At 44.6% G+C, this 26519-nt stretch overlaps 1 protein-coding gene across 13 annotated transcripts in view; it reads left to right on the plus strand.

Annotated features, from left to right (window-relative positions):
* LOC138580086 (protein FAM118A-like) overlaps positions 1-26519 on the plus strand; it is a 1834209-nt gene that overhangs the window by 278611 nt on the left and 1529079 nt on the right. For all 13 annotated transcript variants that reach the window (XR_011304173.1, XR_011304175.1, XR_011304174.1 and 10 more), the window contains one exon: positions 12341-12478. Coding sequence is in view for 10 of the 13 variants with exons in the window: in XM_069650357.1 (XP_069506458.1) it covers positions 12341-12478 (138 nt within the window). In the remaining 3 variants the exon portion in view is untranslated. The remainder of the gene's footprint in view (positions 1-12340; positions 12479-26519) is intronic.

Below are 26519 nucleotides of genomic sequence, written 5' to 3' on the forward strand. Positions count from 1 at the left end.
ATTAAGGCTTTTACACCATGCAAAGAGAAATACACCAACTCGGGCTTGTAAAGATTCCCAGAATCTTTATTGCAGTTCTGTACAGTTTACAAAACAAAGTACACAAATAGCTATTTGGCCATCAATACATCACAGAGACCACCAGCAGGGTTCAATGTGAGCAGTGAACAGGATTTGCTAGCTGGACATCAGCATATTTATGCAGTTGGGTTATAACGATGTGCAGCCTCTTACAACTTAATCATGTACTGGGCTAGGGTTGCTCCAGGTTCGTTCCTAATTTACATATCTCGTGCATGCGGTTTACTTTTTAATACATTTGCTAACAAACACTATTATTCTCTAGGTTTACTTTACACTCTTTACACATTGCTTTAATACATATCAAACAAATGTTTCGCATGTCATGTTTAGATAGCGTTATTGTTCTTGTATACTTGTAGGTTAACATCCCCGATTCAAGTAATCCCCTGATCCCGAGGTCAACAAAGGACAAGGTCTACATGACCCTAACATGTAGCCTGAAGGCAGGTTGGACATTAACTCTCCTACAGAGGTTGAAGAGGTTAAAGCAAGAACAAGAGAACACAGGTCGGCCATTTTAGGCCACAGGGTGACTTTGCACGATAAACTAAAATGGCGGCTTTAACCTAAAATGGAGGCTTGATTCACTTAAGGTCACGACCTTGCAATACGGATTTCCTCGCAAAGCGACTGGGCATAGGCAAACATATACAATGAGGACGAAACAATATTATATCAGTTCTTACAAACCCTCCTTTTGGCCTATGCCAAGCGCTGAACTACCTTCAATCACTTTGCGACTAACTCCACATTTCAACATCTATACACCCCGAATCATTGTCAGCCATATCTATTGCCATTAGATCAGACACTAGAGTTTCTTTGAACACATACTCCTTGGAAACCTTATCTGGGGCGTATATTTTATGCCCTAATACACTTGTTGCTTTCGCGCAACACCCCCCTAATACTGAACATATACCAGGGAGACACTGTATACAACAACAAAGGAACAGAAAACTACCAAAGATAATCAGCAGGGCCGAAAACAACTTCCATCCCCACGACCGTAGGAGGTCCCAAAACCATGCGCTAAGTTCCCAGTTTCCCTCAGGAACATGCACTTCTGAACTAAGAACATGTAGATTTTGGATAGCCGTAAGATCGTTGGCGAGAAGTCTGGTACATAAACGCAGCAAGCGGACCCCACTAATTTACATACTCCTCCACGCTCAGCCAGAATGATATCTAATGCCATCCGGTTCTAAAGTGCTACTAATCTTATCGCTTTCTGTTCTAACGTCATATTATAGAGTATGTCAGTGGCCCGGTTGATGGTTCTCTCCAATACTCTCGCTAGTCCCCTGATATCTTCTGAATTCATAATTTGCCCAAAAAATGGCACAAAGGATTTCATGATGTCTCCTAGAGTTTGCGCTGGAGTATCCTCTTTTACACCTCGTTGCGGACGAGTCTTCGAAATTTCTGCAGTACTGGCAATAAATACCCCAGGTAATAGAATCCCTAAATAGAAGGTTCCTTGCCAATCCCTGGGCAACCATGGAAATGCCACAGTACTGCCAACAAAATAGACAGGTTCACCTACGTACAGAGGTCTGTTCTCACTAGTCAAATTCGCAACGTTGGCGCATTTCCTAAAATTACCCATTGACCGTGTTCCATTCCTCTGTATGCAGAAGAATACTGAATCGGGGCTATGGTTAACAGAATAAGATGGAGGCGTTGCACCCTTATTGCCTATAGGAGCCATTTTGAAAGAGATCAAAGACTGAAAAGGACGAGACAATCTATCAGAGGGACTAACAGAAGCAACGTTTGGCTTACTCCTATTTGCAAAAGCGAGTATCCCAGGGGCATCAAAACATGTTTTTCAAAACTATTCAAATTTGTACAATCAAAGTTCCCTGAGATGCTGTAATTCCATCTGCCAAAGAATAGCGCTCTAAGAGAAGCATAACAAGCAGTTGTCAACGGTAAAGGATGAATATACCAACATATAGCCCCTTATCCCCATGTTGCGGTAGATGTGAGCAGATCCAGCAATTGGTCCTATTTAAAATTGCATGAATGGCATTCATTATTAACAAAAGAGTATTATTCTGATAGTTCCTTCTATGTGAAGAATCTCTAGGCGATAAGGTATGCAATTGCACGGAAGGAGTGGGGAAAACAGATACATTTTCAACAGGTAAAAAGTCCTCTAGCGGATATGCTTCCTCCAGATACCATAACCCAAAACCCATAGTTACTAAAAACCCAGTTATTATTACAAAAAGGCAACAATACACTTTGGGGGTCCCATTACATGCTTGATCATTGTCTCTGCTAGTCACATATTTATCTAAAAGTTCGGTACGAGCGGTAGCCGGTGCAGGCTTCGTAGTCTTCAATCGAAAAAACACTAATTGTTCGTATGCTGGCGACTCCAGTCGCGCGTCTTCTTAATGTCTTTCCCACAACCCTTAGCCAACAGAATCCTTTCGTACAGTCGGGCCAAAAGGCAAGCCCTCAAATGATTTCCTCAATCGCACAGTCAAACCGTGCTCTACGTCTATTTCCTTGGACATAAATTATATTTCACAATTTCTGGTGCCGAAGGATCAGATAAAAATGTGTCGTCACTTCCCACTGGAGGGGGCGAGTGAACGGAAATGGGATCAGAAAATGATTGATCCGGAAGTACCACTGTTGGAGAGTGCAGAGACAAGATGGCCGTTTTGTCTGGCCTTACGAACTCTGGAACGGTCTCCGATACTCTCGTGTCGGTTGTTGCTGTTTCGGGCACGTTGGTTACAGCAGTGGAAAGGGATTCTGTGTCTTCTGTATCGTATGGCACGGGCTGCGGGATCAGTTTGGTGTGTGTCGCGTGGATCTAGTTCTTACGACCTGCTACCCGCATAGCAGTCTGGGTGACTAGCAGGACCTGGTAGGGACCCCTCCACCGAGGTGCAAGGCAAGAAGACCTCTCAAAAACTTTTGTGAGGATCCAGTCCCCCAGTCGTAGACTGTAACCAGGACCCTCATAACGTACAGGTAATGCCTCTCGCACCTGGTGATAAATTGAAAACAGATTTTTAGTCAACTGGTTACAGTAATCTGAAAGAAGCACATTCTCTATATCCCGCAACGAGCGACTTTTTGGTATACCCCAAATATTAGCATGCCTCCCCATTACCACCTCAAAGGGAGAGAGCCCAGTCTTAGTTTGAGGGGTTGTTCTCATCGACAGCAACACGATCGGTAAGGCGTCCGGCCATTTTAACTTGGTGCCAGCACGCGTCTTAGCGAGCTTGTTCTTTATAATGCCGTTATGCCTTTCCACTAATCCGGCACTTTGGGCATGTCTGGCCGAATGGAACCGTTTATCAATCTGTAATCCTTTGCATATTTGTAGGATTACAGCAGCGATAAAGTGTGGCCTATTATCCGACCAGATGACTCTCAGCAGCCCGAACCTAGGAAAAAACTCTTTCAACAGCGTTTTGCCGTGGTTATGGCCATTGCATCTCTAACAAGGAAGGCCTCAACTCACTTACTAAAGGCACAAATGACAACCAACACATATTTAAGATTGTTGCAACGTTCCATTTCAATAAAATCAAAGTGAATAACCTCAAACGGAACAGAAGGTGGCGCGAAACTTCCTCTAGGAGTCGAGGTACCTTTTCCTACATTGTGCTGCATGCAGACCATACACCCTTGGATAAAGCGCTCCGCAATTTTGAAAATTTTATCATTGGCCCATACACTGTGTAGCATTTTAGTCAATTTACGCACGCAGACATGTGTCGGACCATGAGCCATAATAACCATCATTGTAATGTAGGTGTCAGGGAGTAACCATTTTCCTTCAACATTGTCCACCCAACACCCATCATCATCCAATCTTCCTGCACCCTCAACCCATTTCTTGGTTTCCTCCATAATAGCATCTGCTTGAATGTCTTTTACAGAATCGATACTTGCACCAAAAGTGCTAATATTTACAGTTTCTCTTACACCATACATTTCTGAACTAAAATCAGTGGCAGTTTGCTTAGCTATCTGATCAGCGAAAGCATTCCCTTTTCCTATATCATCTGTAACCTTTTGATGTGCTGCACATTTTATAATAGCTAACTGAACAGGGAGTGTGAGTGCTGAAAGTAATCGCACTATTAAAGTGCCATGCTAAATTTTCGTGCCATGTGAGGTCAAGAAACCTTGTTCTTTCCAAAGTCTACCGAAGTTGTGAACCACCCCAAAAGCATACTGACTGTCGGTATATATATTTACTGTAAGCCCTTCAGAAATTTCACAAGCTCGAGTTAACGCTATAATTTCTGCGGCCTGCACGGAATTATGCATAATTCTTTTGGTTTCCACAATCGTGCTTAAAGTAGTGACAACATAAGCAGCCGTGGATGTACCATTCGGAAGTTTAAAACAAGAGCCATCACAAAATAGCTCTCCTTGTGGGCTATTCAAAGGCGTGTCTTTCAGATCGATTCTACCTTTAGTCTCTTGTTCTGTCACATAAAGGCAATCGTGTGACGTTTCGTCACCATCAACAGTATCTTGCGGGACAGGTAAAAGTTCAGCCGGATTTAATACACAACACCTCTGAATTTGAATGTGGGGAGCAAACAAGATCAATTCATATCTTGTCAATCGTGCGGAAGTGAGGTGTTGCGTTTGAGTTCTATTCAATAAAATATCTACAGAGTGAGGTACCATTAGGGTTAACGCATGACCCAGGACCATTCCCTCACTCTGTTTTACAGACGCAGCAGAAGCAGCGACAGCTCTCAAACATCTCGGCAAAGCGCATGCAACAGGATCAAGGGGATGAGAAATAGCCGCATGGCCTATTCTTCCCTCCATGTTCCTGCGTTAACACAGCCAAAGCACATCATCACATTCATGCACATACAACATAAAGGCCTTTTCATAATTTGGAGTTCCTAAAACCGGCGCCGAACACAGCGCGGTTTTGAGCATGTCAAATGCTGTCTGGTGTTCCAAAGTCCCTGGCAATGGCAAAGAAATGCACTTCTTTGTCAAAGCCAGCATTGGTTTAATCGTTAACGAAAAGTTAGGGATCCACAATCTACAGTAAGAAGCCATACCTATCAGGGCTCTAACTTCCTTCTGCGTATTTGGGACAGACGTGCCAGAAATAGTTTTTATTTGTTCAGGTGTCAACCGTCTTCCCTCCTTTGACAGGAGATAGCCTAAATAGGCGACCTCCTGACAACAATATTGGAATTTTTTGAGTGAAGCTTTGTGGCCATGTTTTGCTAGATGACAAAGCCACAACATGGTGCCTTCTTTACAGGCACTCTCAGAATCAGCAGTCAAGAGGAGATCATCTACATACTGTAGTAACGTGAAAGTAGTAGGCAACTCGAGAGTATCGAGCTGCTCTTTTAATGCCCTACTATAAATGCTTGGACTCTCAGTGTACCCTTGTGGTGCACGAGTGAATGTGAACGAGCGTCCACCTAGGGTAAACGTGAACAAATACCTAGTATCCTTGTGTATGGGAATACTGAAAAACGCGTTTTTGAGGTCAACAACGCTAAAGTGAGTGGCAAAAGCCGGAATCAGGGTTAGTATCGTTGTAACATCAGGTACAATAGGGAATTGAGGAGCCACAATTTTGTTAATAGCACGTAAATCAATTATAAACCGAAAGGGAATCGCATTATCACCTTTTTTGTATAATGGCAAAATTGAGCTGTTACACAAACTACCCGTAATTTCCTCAATTACTCCACGATGTACAAAATCAGACACTATAAATTTCAAAGCCTGTTCGCCTTCAACTGAGATCTTATATTGTGGGATGCGAGGCAACTTAACTCCATTTTTCAGAATAATTCTAACAGGTTGAATTTGAAGAATGCCCACATCATTATCATCAATTGCCCATAAGCATTCCGGAATATTACTGAATTATGGCGGTAAAGGTCGAGTCAAAAACTGAGAGGCGAGTGATTGCTGAGGTGAAATTGTTAACCGAACTCCGTCCGGAGAACAATGTATTACTGCATGCAGTTCCTTCAACAAATTTAACCCCCGCAAATTCTCCCCACAGTTTGTGGTAAGTAGAAATGGACACTGCTCCGTGAAGGGACCCAGTGTTATCGGTACCGGCAAAGAGACCGGACAAACTACAGGTGTGCCTGAAAACCCTACGGAAACGTTGGACTGTCCTGACAGGGGAATATTTGGAACGCGCGAATGGTCAATTGAACATTTCTGTGCTCCCGTATCTACTAAAAATAGATGCTTCCTATTTCCCACCGCCATCTCAATGTAGGGGCCTTTCTGATGAACGGGAATAGGTGTCGGTTCCAAATCCTGCTTCGGGCAATCCTAGCGAAACAGAATATCGTCAAAGGGAAGCTCTTCAGAGAGGTACGCGGCAGAAGGGTGATCAAAAATGTTTCTATTATCCACATTCGAAAATTGCTTATCCTGCGTAGGAGGTTGCTGTGATTCTGGTGCAAACTGACCTCTGCCAGGGCCCTCTGCACCTGGGAGACCTCTGGATCGTCTACCGATGTTCCCAAATTACCTTTGCTGCAAGGTCGGACATTGTGCGCGCCAGTGGCCTTCCTGTCGACAATAGGCACACTGGTTAATGGTTACCGGAGCCAAGGGCGTACTTCCCTGTGGAACGTACTGACCTCTAAATTGATTACCCCCTCTAGGGTTTCTAACAATCTGTTGTAATAGGACTTTTGTTTTCAGGTCACCCTTTTTTTTCTCAAGTTTTTCCTTTTCATTATTCACACGATTTTCATAGTACTGCGCCATGTACAGTACTTCTGATTGAGACTTCGCCTGCCAAGCGCTTTCGGAAGACATAATCTGTAACTGGATGTCAGGCAGCAATCCATGTACAAATTTGTCGACAAACAGCCTTTTCCCTGACTCTGTGCCTAAGCCTTGTCCACTGAAATCTGAAAATACCTGTTCAAACCGATTGAAGAAATCGGTAGCACCCTCAGACTTTCCTTGGACACAGGCCGTAAGCTTGTCCCAAATGATTCTTTTTTCACGAACTATAGTTTTTAATTTTACAATAATCCTATCAGGCAAAGTTAATATCACTTGAGGCGGTCGCTCGCCAGCTGGTCTTTCTCTGTCGAGCCTAACCATGTTATCCCATGTATCTCCTAACCCAGGTACACCATCTACAGTCCTAATCTGTTTCCACAAATCAACTGGCAGGAGTACGGGAAATAATAAATCAATATCACTTAAGGTGAATACCGATGATTGTAAGACCGATTCTAATTCTTTATAGAACCCCATCGGATTCTTTCTTACATCGGGAATAGATTGCTTTATGGTGTTCACTTCCTGTCTTGAAAACGGGACGTGAACAAACTGTGATACGCAATGTGCATGAATTTCCCGCGCGAGTATTCCTCGTGCAGTATCGGCCGTAATCCCAACCTTTGGGACAAATGTCGGAGGGACCTCTCTCATAGGCAACTGAGAAGTAGGTAGCTCCGAACGCTTACTAAGCAACAGAGCCAAATCAAGCGCTAAGGCAGTCGAAGAAGTATCAATCGAAAAGGCTCTCTTATAAACACTCAAAAATTCTGCGGGACAACAAATCTTTCTTTTTACACACTCATTCTGCAGGTATTCTACCATAACCTGTATCACTTTCTTTTGCATTTTTAATGTATACTGACTATATGTGTCATATACTTCATCTGGAGTTATCGACATATCCGAAATCCATCTTATCGCATCCTTTGTACAAATTCGCGCTTCCTCACCTTTTAATTCACGGCGAGGAGAAAACCGTTTCTGTAAGAACATAATACCTAAACTATCACCATCTGCTTCCTTATTCTGTAACCCTTCCAACTCCTTCCTATACACAAAAATCTTCTCGACATGCTCATATACTTTCTCCGCAGTATCTCTGGACAACGCTAAGGTGTTCAAATCCCATACCCCTTGTGGGAGATCTACATCGTTTAATCTATTCCACATTATACTCAAATGAGTCCCTAATCCTTCAATAAAGACATTTTTCTCACGAATACCTTTAAAATTTTCGAATGTGGAAAAAACATCAGTTTGTTCACCCTTCTCCATGCAATGTTTAGCCCAAGAAATGAATTCGTTCTTTTTATCTGGGGACACAGTATTACGAGTCACAACCCTTGATCCCGCTCCCCGGTCTACTACAAGCGATGCAGAATCACTTGGAAGAGGAAGAGTAGGCACATTCTGGATATCAACAGGTAGAGGCAAGGGGGCAGGCCAAGGAGCGACGGCTGGAAGAACAACAGGAAGAACAACAGGGAGGACCGGAGGAACTATAGGAGGAGGAATAACAACGGGAAGGGGCAAAACGCCAGGAGGAGGGACGTACGGGGGTGGCACTGCGGCATCGGGCCTTCGTTCATGCAAAAGTTTATTAATCAATTCATCTGATGTATGAAAATCTTTTGAAGGGTACATTTTTTGAATGCCTAATTGAAATGCTCTGTCCGTGTTCCTAACTGACTCCAATTGTTTATTTTGATCATATAACCGTGCCTTTTCGACACTTGTCATATGTCGACGCATATGTTTCTCTGTACTCTTTTGTTGCTGCAAAGCTTCTGTTTTCCAACTGTGTAATGCGTCAAATGCTGCAGGTCTAGCCTTTTTCTTTACCAATACAGACTCTAGATATTCTATACGAGGGATTTCAAAGCTACCATTGGTTGGCCACCGAAGATTAGAGTTATGTCTGGTCTGTCTGTGCCAAATGTCATTAAATGCTATACTATCAAAGCCGTTCTTACAGTACATAGTACATGCCGGCGACCCCTCCTGTGGTGCGGGACGGCTATCTTCCAAAGATTGTTTGTCGCTGCGGAATAATGCCCTAAAGCAGGCAGACAATTTCCCAGGCAAAGTTCTGGTGTTACCTGGTCAAATAATTGTGCTTGCGAGTACAATGCGCCAAATTCAAATTGTCAGGGTTAAATTAAGATTCGGGTCACGATTCACCTGACCAAAGGACTGGGAGGCCCGATCGGGTTACTAAGGACAATGCTAAGGACCCACGTGTCTGGTGATTTCGGCAAATTTACCCACCTTGATATATGGACCCTCATCAAGACGTCGTCTCGGGCTACAGCTCACTGTTCAGGGATCGGATTGTGCTGTTCTGTCGAGGAATTCACTTCTCGTCCAGAGGGGCCGTTTCTGTTGCCACCGTCCGATCCCGGTCAGATAGCCAAACCAACCTTCAACGAGACGAAGTCGATCTTGAGGGTCTCTATTCGGGCGCCATCTGTGGAATCAGAAAATACAATATTAAGGCTTTTACACCATGCAAAGAGAAATACACCGACACGGGCTTGTAAAGATTCCCAGAATCTTTATTGCAATTCTGTACAGTTTACAAAACAAAGTACACAAATAGCTATTTGGCCGTAAATACATCACAGAGACCACCAGCAGGTTTCAATGTGAGCAGTGAACAGGATTTGCTAGCTGGACATCAGCATATTTATACAGTTTTGTTATAACGATGTCCAGCCTCTTACAAGTTAATCATGTACTGGGCTAGGGTCGCGCCACGTTCGTTCCTAATTTACATATCTCGTGCATGCGGTTTACTTTTTAATACATTTGCTAACAAACACTATTATTCTCTAGGTTTACTTTACACTCTTTACACATTGCTTTAATACAGATCAAACAAATGTTTTGCATGTCATGTTTAGATAGCGTTATTGTTCTTGTATACTTGTAGGTTAACATCGCCGATTCAAGTAATCCCCTGATCCTGAGGTCAACAAAGGGCAAGGTCTACATGACCCTAACATGTAGCCTGAAGGCAGGTTGGACATTAACTCTCCTACAGAGGTTGAAGAGGTTAAAGCAAGAACAAGAGAACACAGGTCGGCCATTTTAGGCCACAGGGTGACTTTGCACGATAAACTAAAATGGCGGCTTTAACCTAAAATGGAGGCTTGATTCACTCAAGGTCACAACCTTGCAATACGGATTTCCTCGCAAAGCAACTGGGCATAGGCCAACATATACAATGAGGACGAAACAATATTATATCAGTTCTAACACAATGACCAACAGGGAAGGGTTGGAAAGGCCCCAAGAAGTTGCATTACGAGTCATCTTCCTTGTGGCAGTCCTTTGCAGGAGAGTGAACTAAGGGGGCCAGGTGAAAGAAGAGAAGAGGGATCAGGACCCCAAAGGGAAGCGGCATTTCGAGTCATCTTCCTTGTGGTAGTCCTTGGCAGGAGAGGGAACCAAGGAGGCATAGTAAAAGAAGAGAACCAAGGGTCGTGGACCCAAAACTAAATAATCTTTAATGTGAGAAGTCCTCTTCTTCGTGGCAGTAGTGGGTACAGGTGTGAGCCAGGTAGCTCAAGTGCAAAGAAGGGAAAGGAAAAAGGAAGATCTAGGGGAAGGGAGTAATTTCCGCTGCATTTGGTGATAGTGGCAAATCTTACTAGGAGAAGCGGGTCATTCTCCTGGTACTCATCAACCAAGTACAGTTGTTAAGAAAGCAGGGACGGGAGTAATTCCCCTTGGCTAGTTTTCCTTACTATAATTTTGTGATTGTCAGCCAGGGGAAGAGAGTCATTCCCCCTGGTTTATGGCTGGAAGAAGAAACCCTTTGTTTGATATGCAACATTTTGGAATCTAATACCCAGATCAGGGAAGGCATTCTCCCAGAAATGTAACTTTACGTTGTTAAGACTTTATTTTGAAGTGTAAGGGACATAGATAGGATTTTACACACACCAATGGACTTGTTACGGAAATTCCGACAGACCCATTAGTATTTTAGTTGAGGCAGGGAAACACCTCTTAGAGTTAGGGAAATGTAGGTCTCTCTTGCTTTACATTTGGCTAATAAAAGTCTATAGCCCCAACCACGCCACCTGTGTGTCAGTCTCCTCCTTCTGAACTCTTACAGCACCCGAACCCCACCCACCCACACATACACACATTGCCATCATCACCGCACACATATTTCCCTAACTTGATTGTATGAGAATTGATTGCGGCAAACAGTTCAGAAAAAAAACAGCCTGCATGCGATCAATTCTCAAATGATCAAACACAACCACCCACACCCCCAACCTCCACCCCCTTCCCTACTTACCTGCTCGCTCACCGCCTTGTACACTTAAACCCCTGCAGCGTCCGATCTGTCCCTCGAACGCGGGTCGGATCCGACTCCTTAGGGTCAGTTTTTCTGGGTTTTTTTTGCCTGGTCCCCCGCCTCCAATATCAAGGAAGCAGGGGACAACCCTGCAACCCCACAATGCTAATACACACTGATCATGGGGAGTGGGGGGCAACCCCTGCTCCACATGTTCGGTATGTATTAGCCAATTTGTTTGAATATATTCGGTCGAATGGTACAGCCCAAATTCAGTCAAATGTAACATTCGGCCAAATATATTTGAACAAATATACTAATACTCCCCCCACCCACCCCTGAATGTATACTGCCCACAACTGTACTGAATGTACACTTCCTAGCATCCCACTACAGACACACAATCCCAGTACTTCACATACACTGCCACCACACTTCACACACAAAACGCCACAATGCAATGTGGCATTGAAGTGCTACTGGCAATACTGGAATATGGAATTGCTATGCTTTCTGGACACAATGATAACTGTCTTTACTGTAATGCTGTGAATAATAAAATATGGCACTTCTATGCTAACTGGGTACAGTGGTACCTAGAATTCTTCTGCTAACTACACTAGCCTTTGCCAATGGTTTCACCTACTGGGAATTGGATTGCAGTGGTGCAAATAAGTGTGTTTCAGTGTCAATAATTGTGGTTTCCATACCAAAACCTTGAAATAGTAAGAATACTGGGGCTTTAGACGACATTACCTAAGTTATAATCGTCATTCGTATAAGAGCACCACAGCATATTAAGTCACTATCCTTAAAATGGCATATTATAGCTGACAAATGGTGTGATTACCTTTAGCCATGATATCACTGCCTGTATATTAGCCAGAACTATTGCCTTTGTCAGTTCTTCTTGAATTTGTGCGCCCACAACTGCAGGTGCACTCCAATACAATGGAATAAAACCTAGTGGTCCCTTCTGTAACAAGAACATGTGACTTGGGCATCTTTTAACACAATGTAATGTACTTGCTAAACAGGGGCAGCACTTTAGAATGTGATGCCCCAAGGGTCTAATGTTTAGCCTGAACCCTGACTTTAGGTACAATGTTATGTCTGACAATTTCATTCTGAGCGTCTTATCTCTTTTTACAGAGTGTGTCCAGCAGAGTGTAGTCCGTGTGGCAAGCGAACTCCAACCCCAGAAAGAGAACCATTGGCCCGGTGTCCACCACAGCCCATTTTGAGTCTACCACCACAATGCGGGTTTACCGAGCCGCTCACAGATTGTGGGTCAGTGATTCAATTATATTTATCCTAATTTCCTTATTGTAGATTTTCGGGAATTTAGAGTGTCGACTTACTCTGTAAGTGTTTTATGCTTATTATTTGATGTTGTATTGTTTTCTAAACCGTGTTAGTAATAATGCATCTGGGTGCTTACTAGGCTCTACTGTACTCCATTGAGTCTGAGGGCCTGATTCAGAGTTCTGTGTAAAAACAGAAGTGTGTTGTCCCAAGCCAGAACAACACATTTCTTAACTGCACCCTATTCTGACATGGAAAGAATGTGGTGCAGGGACATGAAAACCTCAGCTTTAACATGAGCCTGACTTACGACTTGTCAACAGCCCCTGCAACCATGAGGAATGCAGGGCAGCCACACGGAGGGGATTCTCCTCCATGCAGCACTGCTTTATCACGTCAATAAAAGGAGTTAAAATAGGACAACTCTGAGGTGCCGTTAAACTCCACTGCACACTTTTCCCTTGTATATAGCATTTCTTAGACTGCAGCACCACATTTCTAGTTTAATGAAAGTTTAAGAAAACGCTCTTAAATTAGGAAGTGACAGTCTTTAAAGAAATGATCGCAGTGCCACTGGAGCGCATGTTTCCCCCACAGTGTGTGATTTTAGCAATGAGCGCATGGTTCCCCCACAGCGTGTGATTTTAGCAGGGAGCGCATGTTTCCCCCACAGCGTGTGATTTTAGCAGTGAGCGCATGTTTCCCCCACAGCGTGTGATTTTAGCAGTGAGCGCATGTTTCCCCCACAGCGTGTGATTTTAGCAGTGAGCGCATGGTTCCCCCACAGTGTGTGATTTTAGCAGTGAGCGCATGGTTCCCCCACAGCGTGTGATTTTAGCAGTGAGCGCATGGTTCCCCCACAGCGTGTGATTTTAGCAGTGAGCGCATGCTTCCCCCACAGCGTGTGATTTTAGCAGTGAGCGCATGGTTCCCCAAAAGCGTGAGATTTTAGCAGTGAGCGCATGTTTCCCCCACAGCGTGTGATTTAGCTGTGATAGCATGTTTCCCCCACAGCGTGTGATTTAGCTGCGAGCGCATGTAGTGGTGAGAGCACTAGGAACAGGTGGTTGCTGCGCCTTACTCTTTATGAAATATCGGGTTTCCTTGTACCTGCGGCTGGTTGTAGGAAGCATAAGGCCCGTGCTCTGGTGCCCCAAGTCTAGATTAAGTAAGTTTGTGTTGGGATCCTACATAGATGGCGCTTGTCCAGATCCTTATAAGCGCTTGCTATGTTCACTGTAATTCATGATAGGTATAGTCCACGCGTTTCAACCATCTGAAGGTCTTTATCAAGGCTACAACCATTGACAGGTGTTTTGTTAAGATATTATACATCATATCAAACCATCACCGTGACAGATGCAAAGTGATAGGTGATTAGTGCAAAGGGTGAGACCGTTGTAATTAGTTACAATAAGTAGAAAAGCCCAGTGGCAATTTTTGGCAATTGGATGCACAAAATATCACAGTATTGATGTCAATGCACGATGAGTACATGTTCTATTAGCAAATATTAACATACATCACAAGTGATGTTATGAGGAGAGCAGACATGGGGAGACAAATTGTTGCACAAGGGAAGAAAGGAAAATTAAAAGTAGGTTAGATGAGTTGTTGGTGCATGTTGTCAGATAGCATACCTCAAAGGAATGGACATGGGAGTAGGAGGTCAAGCTCACCTAGAATATTAGGTATCTCATCATAGTGATTCTCAGTGGGCAAGTGGTCCTGGGTCGGTAAGATCACCTGCTTCGGTGCATCTAAGGAGAAGAAATGGCATGGTAGGATTACTGGATTAATGAGTGGGGTGTGGTTCACAATGGTGGTCGGCAGTGCGTGGCAGTGTCCTGCTTGTTGTCCTGTGCGCTTGGAGGGCAAAAATGGACCATGTGAGGGATGGAGATTAAGAACATAGGTGTTCTCAATAGTGACCTTTTGGGTGACGGGCGAGTGGACTGGGTGGGTGGGTGATTAACTATGGGGAAATAGAGCCACTCCTTGTGCCGTAGTGCTAAGAACCTTGGTGTTAACTTGGATAGCTGGTTCAATAATCTGTGTGCCATTTGGCTAAAAAAGCACATCAATAGCTACGTTCAACCTTATTGTTGACTTGGATGTCTGGTTCAATAATCCATGTGCCTTTGGCTAAAGTTCTGCATCAATAGCTACGTTCAATAGTAAGCATCAGATTGTCTGAGCATGATCGTATGCTAGTGATGCTACGAACCGCTTGCTTGATAATGCATGTGGTGTGCACGTGTGTGCCGGATAAATGTACCCAGGGGTGGGGAGAGAGAGGGTGCTAATGGTCATGCTGATGAAAATAGGTGCGCTAACTGTCGCAGGGTTGAGCAGTGCAGTGGTCGTAGGTACGTATATAGTGACGAGGCGCGGGCGCAGATGTCCAAGGCCGCCCTGCTGCTGCTACAGGGATAATTGGAGAGATACTGTAAGGAGACAGTGTTCTGATAGGTTAAATCGCGAGTGTGATAACGATGCAAAGCGTAGGCGCGAGAGCCCAAGTCCCACCCACTAGTGCTACAGTGATTAAGAAAGAGAGAACTGTGTACAGAATGTGTCTATTACAGTATGAGACAGGACAGGGAAAATAGAATCCCACCCAAGTCCCCCTTACCTAAATGAAACAGTGCTTGTCAACACTCGGATAGTCTGCTGGTAGATCGGTTCAGTCTCAGATTCAAGCGGGTGTTAAGTAATGGGCTTACTTATTGGCTCTACTTGTGGCCCCCGGATAGGTCGATGTTCTCAGTCCTATGATTGGTAAGAAATGTCACGTGAGTCTGCATATGGTGAGTCACGTGGCTGTAGGAAATATTCAGATTACAGAACCTGAACCTGGGTTATGTGCCAATGATGAGAGCAGGACACCCCTTGTGAAGCTGATTGCGGAGAGCATCAGATTGAGAGAATGAAATGAAGATCAATGGAATGTGACGTGCTGTGTTCACACCACGCAGTAATCATGCTTATGTCAACACGTGTAGAGAGAAACTGTCTTGAGATATTAGTGTGGAAATTATTATGGTTATGTAGCATTGATGAAGCTGTGCAAGAACCGTGGTAATAAAGTTCCATGTCGAGTGATGATAGGGATATTGCAATTGCCAACAAATAGTGTAGAAACCTATATTTGATTGGCTGGTTTGTGTTACAGTGGTGGAGGCAGGGGGCCTCTTCTGGTGTAGTTTGCCAGAGAGCATGGTATTCATATTAACGAATTGAGAATCAAGAACAATGACCTTCAATGTTGGCTAGGTGGATAGGAAGGTATAGCAGTGGGATGTACAGGGCTATACGTTCTGGCAGTGTGATCTGTGGCATCAATGGGTATTGCATGGTGGTCAAGGTAACGTGAGGGGGTCCAGAATGTCATGGAGGGGGTGTCTGACATCGAGGTGTGTTGGTTGTACCTTGAAAGGGGGTTTGGCATACCCTGGTACTGCGGTAGTTGCCCAAGGGCTTTGTCCCGCATTGTCAGTATTGAGGAGCATACAGTGGTAGGGTGCTCAGTGGGGTCCATGGGATTATGCAAAGACCCAGATGCATGGTGATCATGAAATATTCTGAAATTGTGACATAAGTAAATGACTTGTTCCATCATAGGAAAACATTGAGTTAATGTTCTGTGTTGAGGCCATGTTCAATATTTCCTGTTCTGCAAATCAATCTTGCCTCATTCTGATAAAGTTTCAGTGTCCTGTTGCCTCCTCTTGAGACATTTTTGACTATTTCCAGTCCGACGAATTGGATCTCTTTTGGGTTGTCCATTTGGTGTTGCTCTTGCCAGTGTATGGATAGTGGATATCTGGCGTCTGTTGTTTTCAATGTGTTCAGATGTTCCCTGATCCTTGTTCGTAGTTCACGAATAGTGCTCCCAATATATTTAAGACCACATACACATAAGATTACATAGATGACATATTTTGACCTGCTGTTGATGAACTGATCAATGTTCTTTTCATGAATCATGTGAAGGCGAGCGTCCCCAGCCAGCACGATCCTCCCCGCAATGAGAGACAATGAAGGACTCTCCCAAGTCGGGAATAAGGCCAAGACAGAGTGCGGGTGAGCTTAAATGGGAGTTTATCAATCAGAATATGACATGCAAAGAACTCTGCAAACTCCGAGAGCGCTCTGTCTGACAATAGCAAAGACAGGCGTATATATTTACAAAAAACGTCATAAGAACCTACATACTATAGGGGGCACAAGTTCAATGGGATTGGGTGGCGATGACTAACTATAGGTGCTGCTGCGATGTGGTTGGCCGTGGCTGGAGAACGTCACTGGTCAGCCTCGTGGGTTGGGCTGGGCCTGGCAGGTTGGCAGAGTTCATCCGGGCGGTGTTGTTGGGCCATCGCGGCCAGTGTCAGAGATGAATGTCGTTTCCTGACTTATTTGCCCTAGGCCATGCACACCGCAGTCATTCAGTCATTGCAATATTATCTTCTTTAGTAAATCTTCCAATAGGTTATTCTACAGGTTAATGCAACACAGGAGGAATGCACCTTGTGAGGGGTCTAATGGTCATTCGTCAGGGCATGGTTACCAGCGTCCTGTTGACCGGAGCCATAGGTTGAGGGGCTAAGCTTCAGGGCATGGGACGGACGGTACAAGCCTCCCTGTCTTGTAAGAAGTGGTTATAAATGTGCCGCTGTGTGTTGCCACAGTGTTGGGTGTCCTGATTGCACAGGGCCATAAGTCTAAGATGATCTGGTGGGTTGTGGGGTTTACGAGGGGGCGCCTTTGGAAGTGTGGGTTCAGGCAGAGGTTTACTGCTGTGCTGTAAATAATGCAGGTGGCGGCCGTGGCCTTGGGTGCTGCAGAGGGGGCTACACATCTTTGAAGCGGCTCCAGTCTAGTTGGGGGGGTGGGGCAGCGCGGCGCGGACCTCTGCTCTCATGTTTGGCAGTCTCCGCAGGGTGGGAGGGGAAATGGCCTTGCACATATTTACAAAGGTATCTTCCTCGCGTGTTGCCGGTTTTTGTAGGCGAAAACATCACAATCATTAGAACACTTTATAATATTTGTTTGTATTACTTGAAAACATTCATTTCAGTTTGCTGGAGGCGTTTCAATTATATCCAGTCTGAGCACCTTATTCGTACACTATGTTTCAACAATTACAGTATTTAGCTATATGCATATACATTTGCAGTAAGTGAGGTAGTATTGAGGTTGGTGGAGTACATAGAAAATGACCCGCCACCGTATGTGACGGTGGTGGCATGTAAGGGGCTTAGACATACACGCGTGACAAGTGCATTCTCGCACACCCTTCACATGTGCCCCCTGTATGGTTACATTTGTTTTCTTGTGTACTCTAGCAGCATTAGTTCAGTTATGGCGCGGGACCGCGGGTGTACGGTTTTCAATGATACATATAAGGAACCCTCCCCCGGAATGCTTTTATCATTTGCACACCCCTGCAGGGGTGTGGGTCCTTCATGGCTGGTGTCATGTACAATAATTACACACTTTTACAGGTTTCTTTAGTAAAAGTGGTTGTATGGAAAGGATACATGTGTTAAAAGTGTTTTTTGACATTCTTATTTGGGTACCTTTCTGCTTTCATCAGATGACCATTCTACAGATCTTCCCATCACCCAGGCCTTGCTGACCGGGTCATTCTGGGAGCAGTGATACACTGCGGACGGCGAAATGTTACAGTGTTAGTATCTTATGCTAGCTCATGTCCGTCCTGTTCGTGGGAACGTGCTCACAGCAGATCTGCCAGGGTGCTGCGGTAACAGGGATAATTGAAACTCTCCGAGGGTTGGGGCCGCGCTACAGTGCGCTACGCTCACACCATCTTTATTAGACAAAATGGTTTCTGAGGCCTATCTAAATTCAATACGTGTGGGCAATGTCTTCAGCAGGTGAGCCATCCACCACCTGGGCCCGGGTGGTAAGGAGGGGACGCCCGATGAGCCATAGCCCTCACCTGGGGTGGAGATGTAGGCCAGGGGGGTCCCTTGGACCACTCCTCCCCTACACATGCCAAAGTGTACAGTTTTAGTGGTTAGTGCATGTGGGCACATTGAGCACGTCCCACATCTATGGAATCCAGGATTGATTTGTTTGTTTAGCCAGTTGGTAGATTCAGGTCTCTGTGGTTCCATAAACAAGGGACTAAGCATACTTTTCAGGGTGAATTCCATTCAGTGCAATAGGATATTTAGGTTCATCAGAGATCCAGTTCAGTATGTCCCTGTCAATTCAGAGAATGTGCCAATGTTTCTTACTCGTCGCTGTCTGCATTGTATTCGGTCACAAATCTAATGCTGTCTTCTGAAGGAGTCGGGTCTTTCCTGGCCTTAGGTTTTTAGCAGTTCGGCCCTTGGGATGGCGCTGGCATTGCTAATAGCAGTTTTAATGTTGTAAATTTCATATCCTCTTTCATAGAATTTATTTTTTAGTATGTTGCATTCTTCTTGGTATGTTATAGTCGTGCTGCAGTTTCTTCTTGCCTTTTGGAATGTTCTCTAACACCTTCTTCTTGTGGCAGCTTGTGGAGAAGAGGACAGAGTTGACCTCTGTAGGTTTCATGTAGCTCCTGGTTTCTATTCCCTCTGAATTTATTGATATTCTTATGTCCAAAAAATTCATCGTGCTCTCACTCTCTGTTCCAGACAGCTCTGTCCCAAAGCTATTGGTGTTCAAATATGTCTTGTAAGTTTGTAGTTCTTCTTTGCTTCCAGTCCAAATAAGCAAAATATCATCGATGAATCAATACCATTTATAGATGTGTGTGTTGAAGTTGTCCTGACTAAAGGCATTCATCTATTCATATCTGTTCATAAAAAAATTGGCAATTGCTGGAGCATGTGTTGCCCCCATCGCTATACCTTTCTTTTGTTTATAAAAGGTACCGTCAAATAGAAATATGCTGTTGGAAAGAGAGAATTGCAAAATTTCTTTAGTCATGGTTAGATGCGAGTAGTATGATGTTGATACTTGTGCAAAGGCATAGTCTATTGCATCAGGTGCCTGTGTGTGCTCTATGGCTGTACAAAGCACTTTCACATCCAATGTCACCAGCATGTAGCCTGGTTCCCATTTACTTCTTGTAGGACTACCAGTGCATGCATAGTATCCCATAGGTATGTCGGAATCTTGGGGACTTCCTTTTCAATGACATTATTTACATATTTGGCCATTGGTTCATTAATCCATCCAGTTGCACTGGTAATTGGTCTCCCTTATGGTATCTCAATGTATGCCTTGGGCAGGAAGTAAATCGTAGGAATTCTGGGGTGGTCTGTTTTGAGGTATTTGGCTTCATCATCCGTCACTTGTCCTCTCCGATGCCATTTGTTAATCAGGGCGGCCGCCTGTTCTTTAATAATGGCTGCAGGGTTTGATGGTAGGGTGTCCTAGCATCTTGGCATTTGGAGGTGCGTGAGAGCCATTTGAATATGGTCTTCCCTGTTCATAACGACTATATTCTCTGCTTTGTCTGCTTCTTTGATGAGCACTTCAGGATTGCTTCTCATGGCTCTTAGTGCCTAAAGTTCTTGGGTATTCAAGTTTGCATGTCCCCTCTTACTTCTACTTCGGTTTTGGTCTTCCATTCGTACTTGATTTCTGGAAACAGTTTTAGAAAAAGTTTCAATGGCATTGTCACCCTGTAGATTGGGGTAAATGTTGATTTCCTCTTCAGTTCTTTCCTCTTGAGGGAGCATTCTTCAATGCCAAGTTCTTGCATCAATGATGTTTTTGTTAGTTCCTCCTCTGGCGTCATGCATGGTAAACTCACCAGGATGTGGGTTTGTTCGTGGTTGACCATTTTAAAATCACTGATTGTTGGTTTAGTGACCTGTTTCGGCTTCACTCTAGTTTTTTGGAGAAGAATTTCTTTAGTTTAAGTTTTCTAGTGAATTTGAAGAGGTCAATGTGTGCGTTGGTATAATTAAAGGTGTTGGTCGATGCAAAGGACAAACCTTTGTTAAGCATGGGGATCTCTGCGTTTGTTAGTACATGACGGGATAAGTTCATCACCAGGTTCATCGTCTCTGTTCCCTTTGTTGTAGATGTGTCCTTGATCTTGTGAGCCTCAGTATACCTTTGTTTTCTGCTGTGGGGCTTCTTGATTCCGCCTCTCTTTCCTCTGTTATTGGTCTTGCCGTTGTCATATTTACTTCTACGGGGTCCCGAAACCGTACATGCTTGGTATTTGTGGGTTTGTTCCCTTTTTTGTATTTTTTGATTTGGTTTAAAAAACAGTATACTCTTTGTTTGTTGGCTGATATTGTAGCCAATTATTCATACGTCTCATCCGTGACTCTGCTTTGGCTATGCCGGTTCACGTTAGTGTACTCTGGTTCACTGTCCACATCAGAGCTCTGGGGAAAACTGTGAGGGTACTTTCTTTTGAAGATGTTCTGTAGTGATCATCATACTTCGGTTGAAAAGTAAAAACTCTGTCATCACGATAGTCCCTCTCATCCCTTGCAAATTTGTGACACTTATGTATTTTAACCTCGTCCTGGTGTGTTTTTGGTATCTCATACATTGTCCTGTAGTTCTTCTCTTTTGAGCTGGCTGGAGAATGATGGTGCTGGAAACTGGACGGGAGAATGTCAGCTTTCCACACATTTCTTATCACAAGCTCAGAATCAGGCCCTGAGTCTTTATTTGCCCCTGGATATGCCCCACAGGGGCAATAGAATCACGTTAACTTTTTCTGCTGATGAAAACCTGAGAATGTGATTATAGAGATAAGGAAGGACGGAAGGTATGCTGATCAACTTCTTGAATGACAAATAAAGCAATTGGACACATACACATACATACACAGAGTATGCATGTGTGTGCGCACCTATGAGGGTAGAGGTAAGTACCAATATTGAAACTGTAAGACCTACAGAGTCTTTCTGGGACGATGTCCCTCACTTTTTCACTTTTTCCCTAAAAGGTTTACTGACTTTTTCCCACTGAATCCTAATTTAGGAAGTTGGAGACATGAATCCTGTATATTCTCCCCAAGGAAGCTTAACTTGCTCAGTGTATATACCATTTATCCTTTTTCCCCTTTTGCTGAACCTTGTATGCTTGCTGCGAGGGCCCCATTTCCTGCTGACAGCCCTTTTATCATGGTCAAAGAGTACAGTGCAGCTGTTCCTCCTCTTAAGGGGTTCTTACCCACGACTCCCATGTAAAACTCTGTTTTTATTCTTTCGGCCGGACATTGTTCGTGCATGGAGTGAATGCAATACGGATGTGGTCACATATACAGTTATGGAGTAAAGGGTGAATCCTAAATTGGAGAGGTTGTTGGGGTTGAAAGACTACAGCAAAATGTTAATGTGACAGTCCCCACTACTTAGGTGGCTGCCAAAATATTTGAAGGAATTCAACCCTTGATGTAAGCTTGGGAACCTTACTCTTGCCCCAATTTCCCATAACACTAGAGGGTTTTCTTATGTTACTGCTATAACTCTTGGAGAAAATCTCTGGGCTCTGAAGAATACACTTGCCCAAAATCAGACAGAGGCCCTGCCGGAACTTGCAGTCTTCCTCTTCTCTCACACATTTTGACTTGTTAGGAGCAGCCTTATTGCAAGACTTTAGCCCTCTGCCGTTACATACCTTGCTTGTCTCCTCAGTTTTGCAGAACTGGCGAAACAGAGGCAAGAGCACAAGAACTGGGACGCACAGGCAGCTGGGAATCTGAACTCTAGTTGCTCACGGTTGAACTAGGCAATCGAAGCAATAAACCAAGTGTCTGCAACCTTCTGCCAATATAGCTGTACCTACCTTTGACCAGACCAGCCTGCACTGTACTCTTAATTTTTGCAATTCATCTCCAGTGGCTTTACACGGCCTCTTCTGCCTGACTATCCATATGCGGTTGCACCCAACCCTGCTGTAAGTTCTGTGCTATTAGAAAACCACTCCTCAAACCTCCGACTCTAACCAAAGAAGAGCAACTGACAGCTCCACTCAGAAACTCCAAAACATTACCCTATTCAAAGTTAGCCAAGCATTTGACAGTCATCGCAGAAAAGCATGAAATCCCTTCCCGAGCGCCTGTTAGAAGCACATGACAGTTCTACCAGAAATACACAAAGAATTCCTATCTCAATTCCTAGTGTCCTCCATCTAGCCACGCACTGTCATGGCCATATCTTGTTCAACCAATCATGATTATGTTTGTTTTGCAGCTTTATTTTCTTTAAAAACTGTTATTGAACATATTTTAATGTACAGCGAACACTACGCTAAATTTATAGAGGAATGAACAGATAGCTATGCATATTGTTAAGATCCACAATACCCACATGTATTTCAAGGATTAGAAATTAAACATGTAGTAACGATTTACATATCCTGTTTAATGAAATGGCCACAGACATAACCACATTATTATGATAAATAAAGTATAGTTTTAAGAAAGAGGAAGTGAAGGCAGCCAAAAGAAACAAAGTGAAATGTGATAGAGTCCCAGTGGCAAACCTGAGAAGTGGGGTAAGAGGGACCGTCAGGTCCTCAGAAGACCACCCCTTAAGTGATGCCAACCCCACAAATAACACTCCGCCATTTCTGACCTCACAATAAAGGTTACCCACTTCTCCTCCAAATTGCGGAAATGTAGACTTTGATAACTCTGATAAGTTCTGGAACACATGGTCTATGGATAGAGCTTGCTATCATTGATTCCAGCCCTTCCATCAGAGCAGGAGCTCACAGGCTTCATCTGTGCTGATGGAGCAGAATTGAGCGCATTATAGTCATCAGAATGCATAGGTAAGCTGCTGTGCACTATTACCGTGTGCTAGAAAGCCCCTCTTCAGCATTCCCGATCCGCCTGCGAAACCGTTGAATTCCGACCTTGTTAATCTGAAAATAGCATTGTCTGTGCAATGCGGCACCCTCAGCGTTCTACAATCTTATTTCACGTCGACTATCCCATCTCTCTAAGGAAGCGTGTGCCTGCTCAAAAATGGCAGCCGCTTTTTCTGCATAGCCCATCACAGCCTGGATTATTGTTATTTATCTCTTTCTCCTCTGCTTCGCACTTTCCACTTCTCCCTCCTTCCATGCACTTTTCCCCTCCCCCTCTCCCATGCAATTGTGTGTTCTCAATGTCACTGGGCTTAGGGAGGTGGCTGTTTTGTTCTCCCCTGTTGCCCTCCCTTGCCTTGTCACGCTCTGAAACACTTGTGTACGAGCGCAATAGAAATAAAATATCAATATCAACTGCTTGGTCGCTCCGGATTGGATACTGGTTGATATTTTGACCAATCGCGCCGGCCTACTGAAGAAAGGCCGAAAGAAGGCTGAGGCAACAGAGCCCAGGGCCTGACTCTATGTTCGACGAACTTTCTCCAACCTGCATGGACTTATTTAGATCAGCCCCCTATGCTCGCCTAAATGACCGGGTAAGCTACACACAGTTACGCCTTTTAATTTCGTGCTACTCCTTGCCCTGCCTAGCCCAACCAAGTAGACCAGCACACTGTAGCACCAGCCGGGGCTAATAATTATTGTGCACAATTTTTTGATCCCACCCGTGCCTGAACCTTTCATCAGCCTCACATGCACCTGACCGGCAGCCGTTTGTAGTACATTCGCCGTGATAATCCATTCTGTGCACCACTTTCCTCTACTCTACTATTACGCAAGTTTGTTTAATGCCTCTATGTACATCATGCATTAGCTATAGACCTACCTATCCCATGTCAACTGTGTATGATCTTCACGCACATCTGCTGTTTGTTTGTGCCCTGCCTACACAACCTGTTGACTTATGCCTCATCCATATCCTCATTGTGACATGTTAACTGTGACACCTGTTACGTGTTCCTAATTGTTTGCAGCACGGATGCTGCGCTGAGCTTCTGCTGCCCATGACGTATTAGGTTGCTCTACCCCTGCTGCTTTCTAGCGCGTTGCCCTGCTTCTTGATGATGCTTAGTATGTTGTACGTTATACTGATCTGTCGTCCTGCAATCTTGTAAACACCCTCTCGCCTTAACCACTCACTCTCAGGTGAGACCTGGGTGCTTCTATGCACGCACAGTACACGTTTGTGCACCTTTGATCTGTATTATTGTTTATTGCATCTCGCCTGCTAAGCCACACGTAGCACATATAACTCTATCTCAGTAGCAACTCGTACTAGCCTACTATGCCAGAGTGTGTTTTTCTACCCCATTGCTAGCAATTTCCAACCAGCCTACTATGCCAAAGTGTGTTTTCTACCCTATTGGCAGGAATTTCCTACTAGCCTACTATGCCAGAGTGTGTTTTTCTACCCCATTGGTAGCAATTTCCAACCAGCCTACTATGCCAAAGTGTGTTTTTCTACCCTATTGGTAGGAATTTCGTACTACCCTACTATGTGTGTTTTTGTACCCCATTGGTAGGAATTTGAACTAGTCTGCTAAACCCACACTGTTATCACACCCATTGGTAGCAACACGAAATAGCCGTCTATCCCAGACTGCGCTGCATCACTATGTATGTGACGGGTATGTGATGTGTGTATACAGTCCTACTAAGGGCAATTCTAGACCTGATCTCTGACTAGCACCACAAGCCTATTCCTCCCACCCGTACCTCACTCAACCACGATAGATCTACCACCAGCATTCGTGGATGTCCCATCGCCTTTACTGTTACCCAGTAACATGAGTCTTGCACGTCCACTAATTCCCAAGGCTCACATCCAGAACCTACCTTAAACTGATAGACCTTGTAGCTCCTCTACCAGAAACCTGAGACTTGTGTTCTAGGCTACCTAAATTATTCGAACCTCTTGCCAGGTCAACGTTCATTACAAATTCAGGAAATATTAGGAAAATATGCCCACTAATTAAACCCACCAACACTACCTTAAACACTACCCACCTCACTCTTCCACTGCCCAAGAATTGCCAGCAGAAAAAAAACACTTAATGCACCTCTTGAGAATGAAACTAACAATCATATCCCATTAAAGCCAGTAACGGGGAATAATGCACCACACCTCAAAGGGGCCCTAATAAATGCCTGATCCATAGTGGCACACGCCACTAAATCCTGGCTTCATACTGCAGCCGGCCCCGCTCTCATGCTGGCAGTCCCAGAGTACTACACAATACTTGGAGTAGACAGAACTGGGGCCCGCGGTGGAGGCGTAGCTATAATAGCCAAAACCAACCTAGCCATGAGACTAGCCCTGTCACCTGATGTTAAATCTTGTGAATCCCTGATCGCTAAACTACCAATCTCCGGATCCCAAACTCTTACCATTAACCTACTATACAGACCCCCCCGGCCCCATTGGGTCATTTGAGAAGGACCTAACCACCATCCTTTCTGACAACCTAAAAAATACTTCACAAATCATTCTATTAGCTGAGTTCAACCTCGGGTTTAAAGTCCCTAAAGACCAGCAAGCAGCACTAATCGCTGGCACTCTCGCTGAACTAGGCTTTAGTCAAAGAGTGACTCTTCCCACCCACAATAAAGGAAGAACTCTTGATTGGGTGGCAGACTACAATTGTAGTGCCTCCATGTTATGGTAATACATGCACGAGTCTCTTTAGAACCTTGTGCATGTATATTCCATTTGAGAGTGCCTCGCCAGTTGGTGCCTCCACTGTGACTACCCCGGGGGCCTCGAATAAAGCTCTTACTCACCTCCATCCCAGTGTGCCTCTTTATTACAATGGCGACGAGGCACCGTACCCCGAGACCCCCGGGAGTGTATCATGCCACCTGACTGCGAGCACAGCCCCCCCCCTTTCGCTGCCGCCGACTTCTGCTGACAGCTGACAGGCAGGCCGCTGCGGGCGCTGCCAAGAGAGGCCTCGACATCCTTTCCCCCCACCTTCAGTTCTACACTGTAAAGGGTGCCGCTCCTCCCCGCTGGGAGTTCAGAGCGGCGCACATTGCACTCCTGCCCTACTCCAAAAGTGCTTCAGGCAGCAGGAGCTGTCCATCTATCAGGTCAGAGGAGGGGGGAGGACGAAGTGAAACTTACACTTTCCAAATGAAAGGAAAGTGTAAGTGAATT

Source organism: Ambystoma mexicanum, chromosome 3p (genome assembly GCF_040938575.1).
Source record: "Ambystoma mexicanum isolate Mex_15411 chromosome 3p, UKY_AmexF1_1, whole genome shotgun sequence".
Classification (NCBI taxonomy): Eukaryota; Metazoa; Chordata; class Amphibia; order Caudata; family Ambystomatidae; genus Ambystoma; species Ambystoma mexicanum.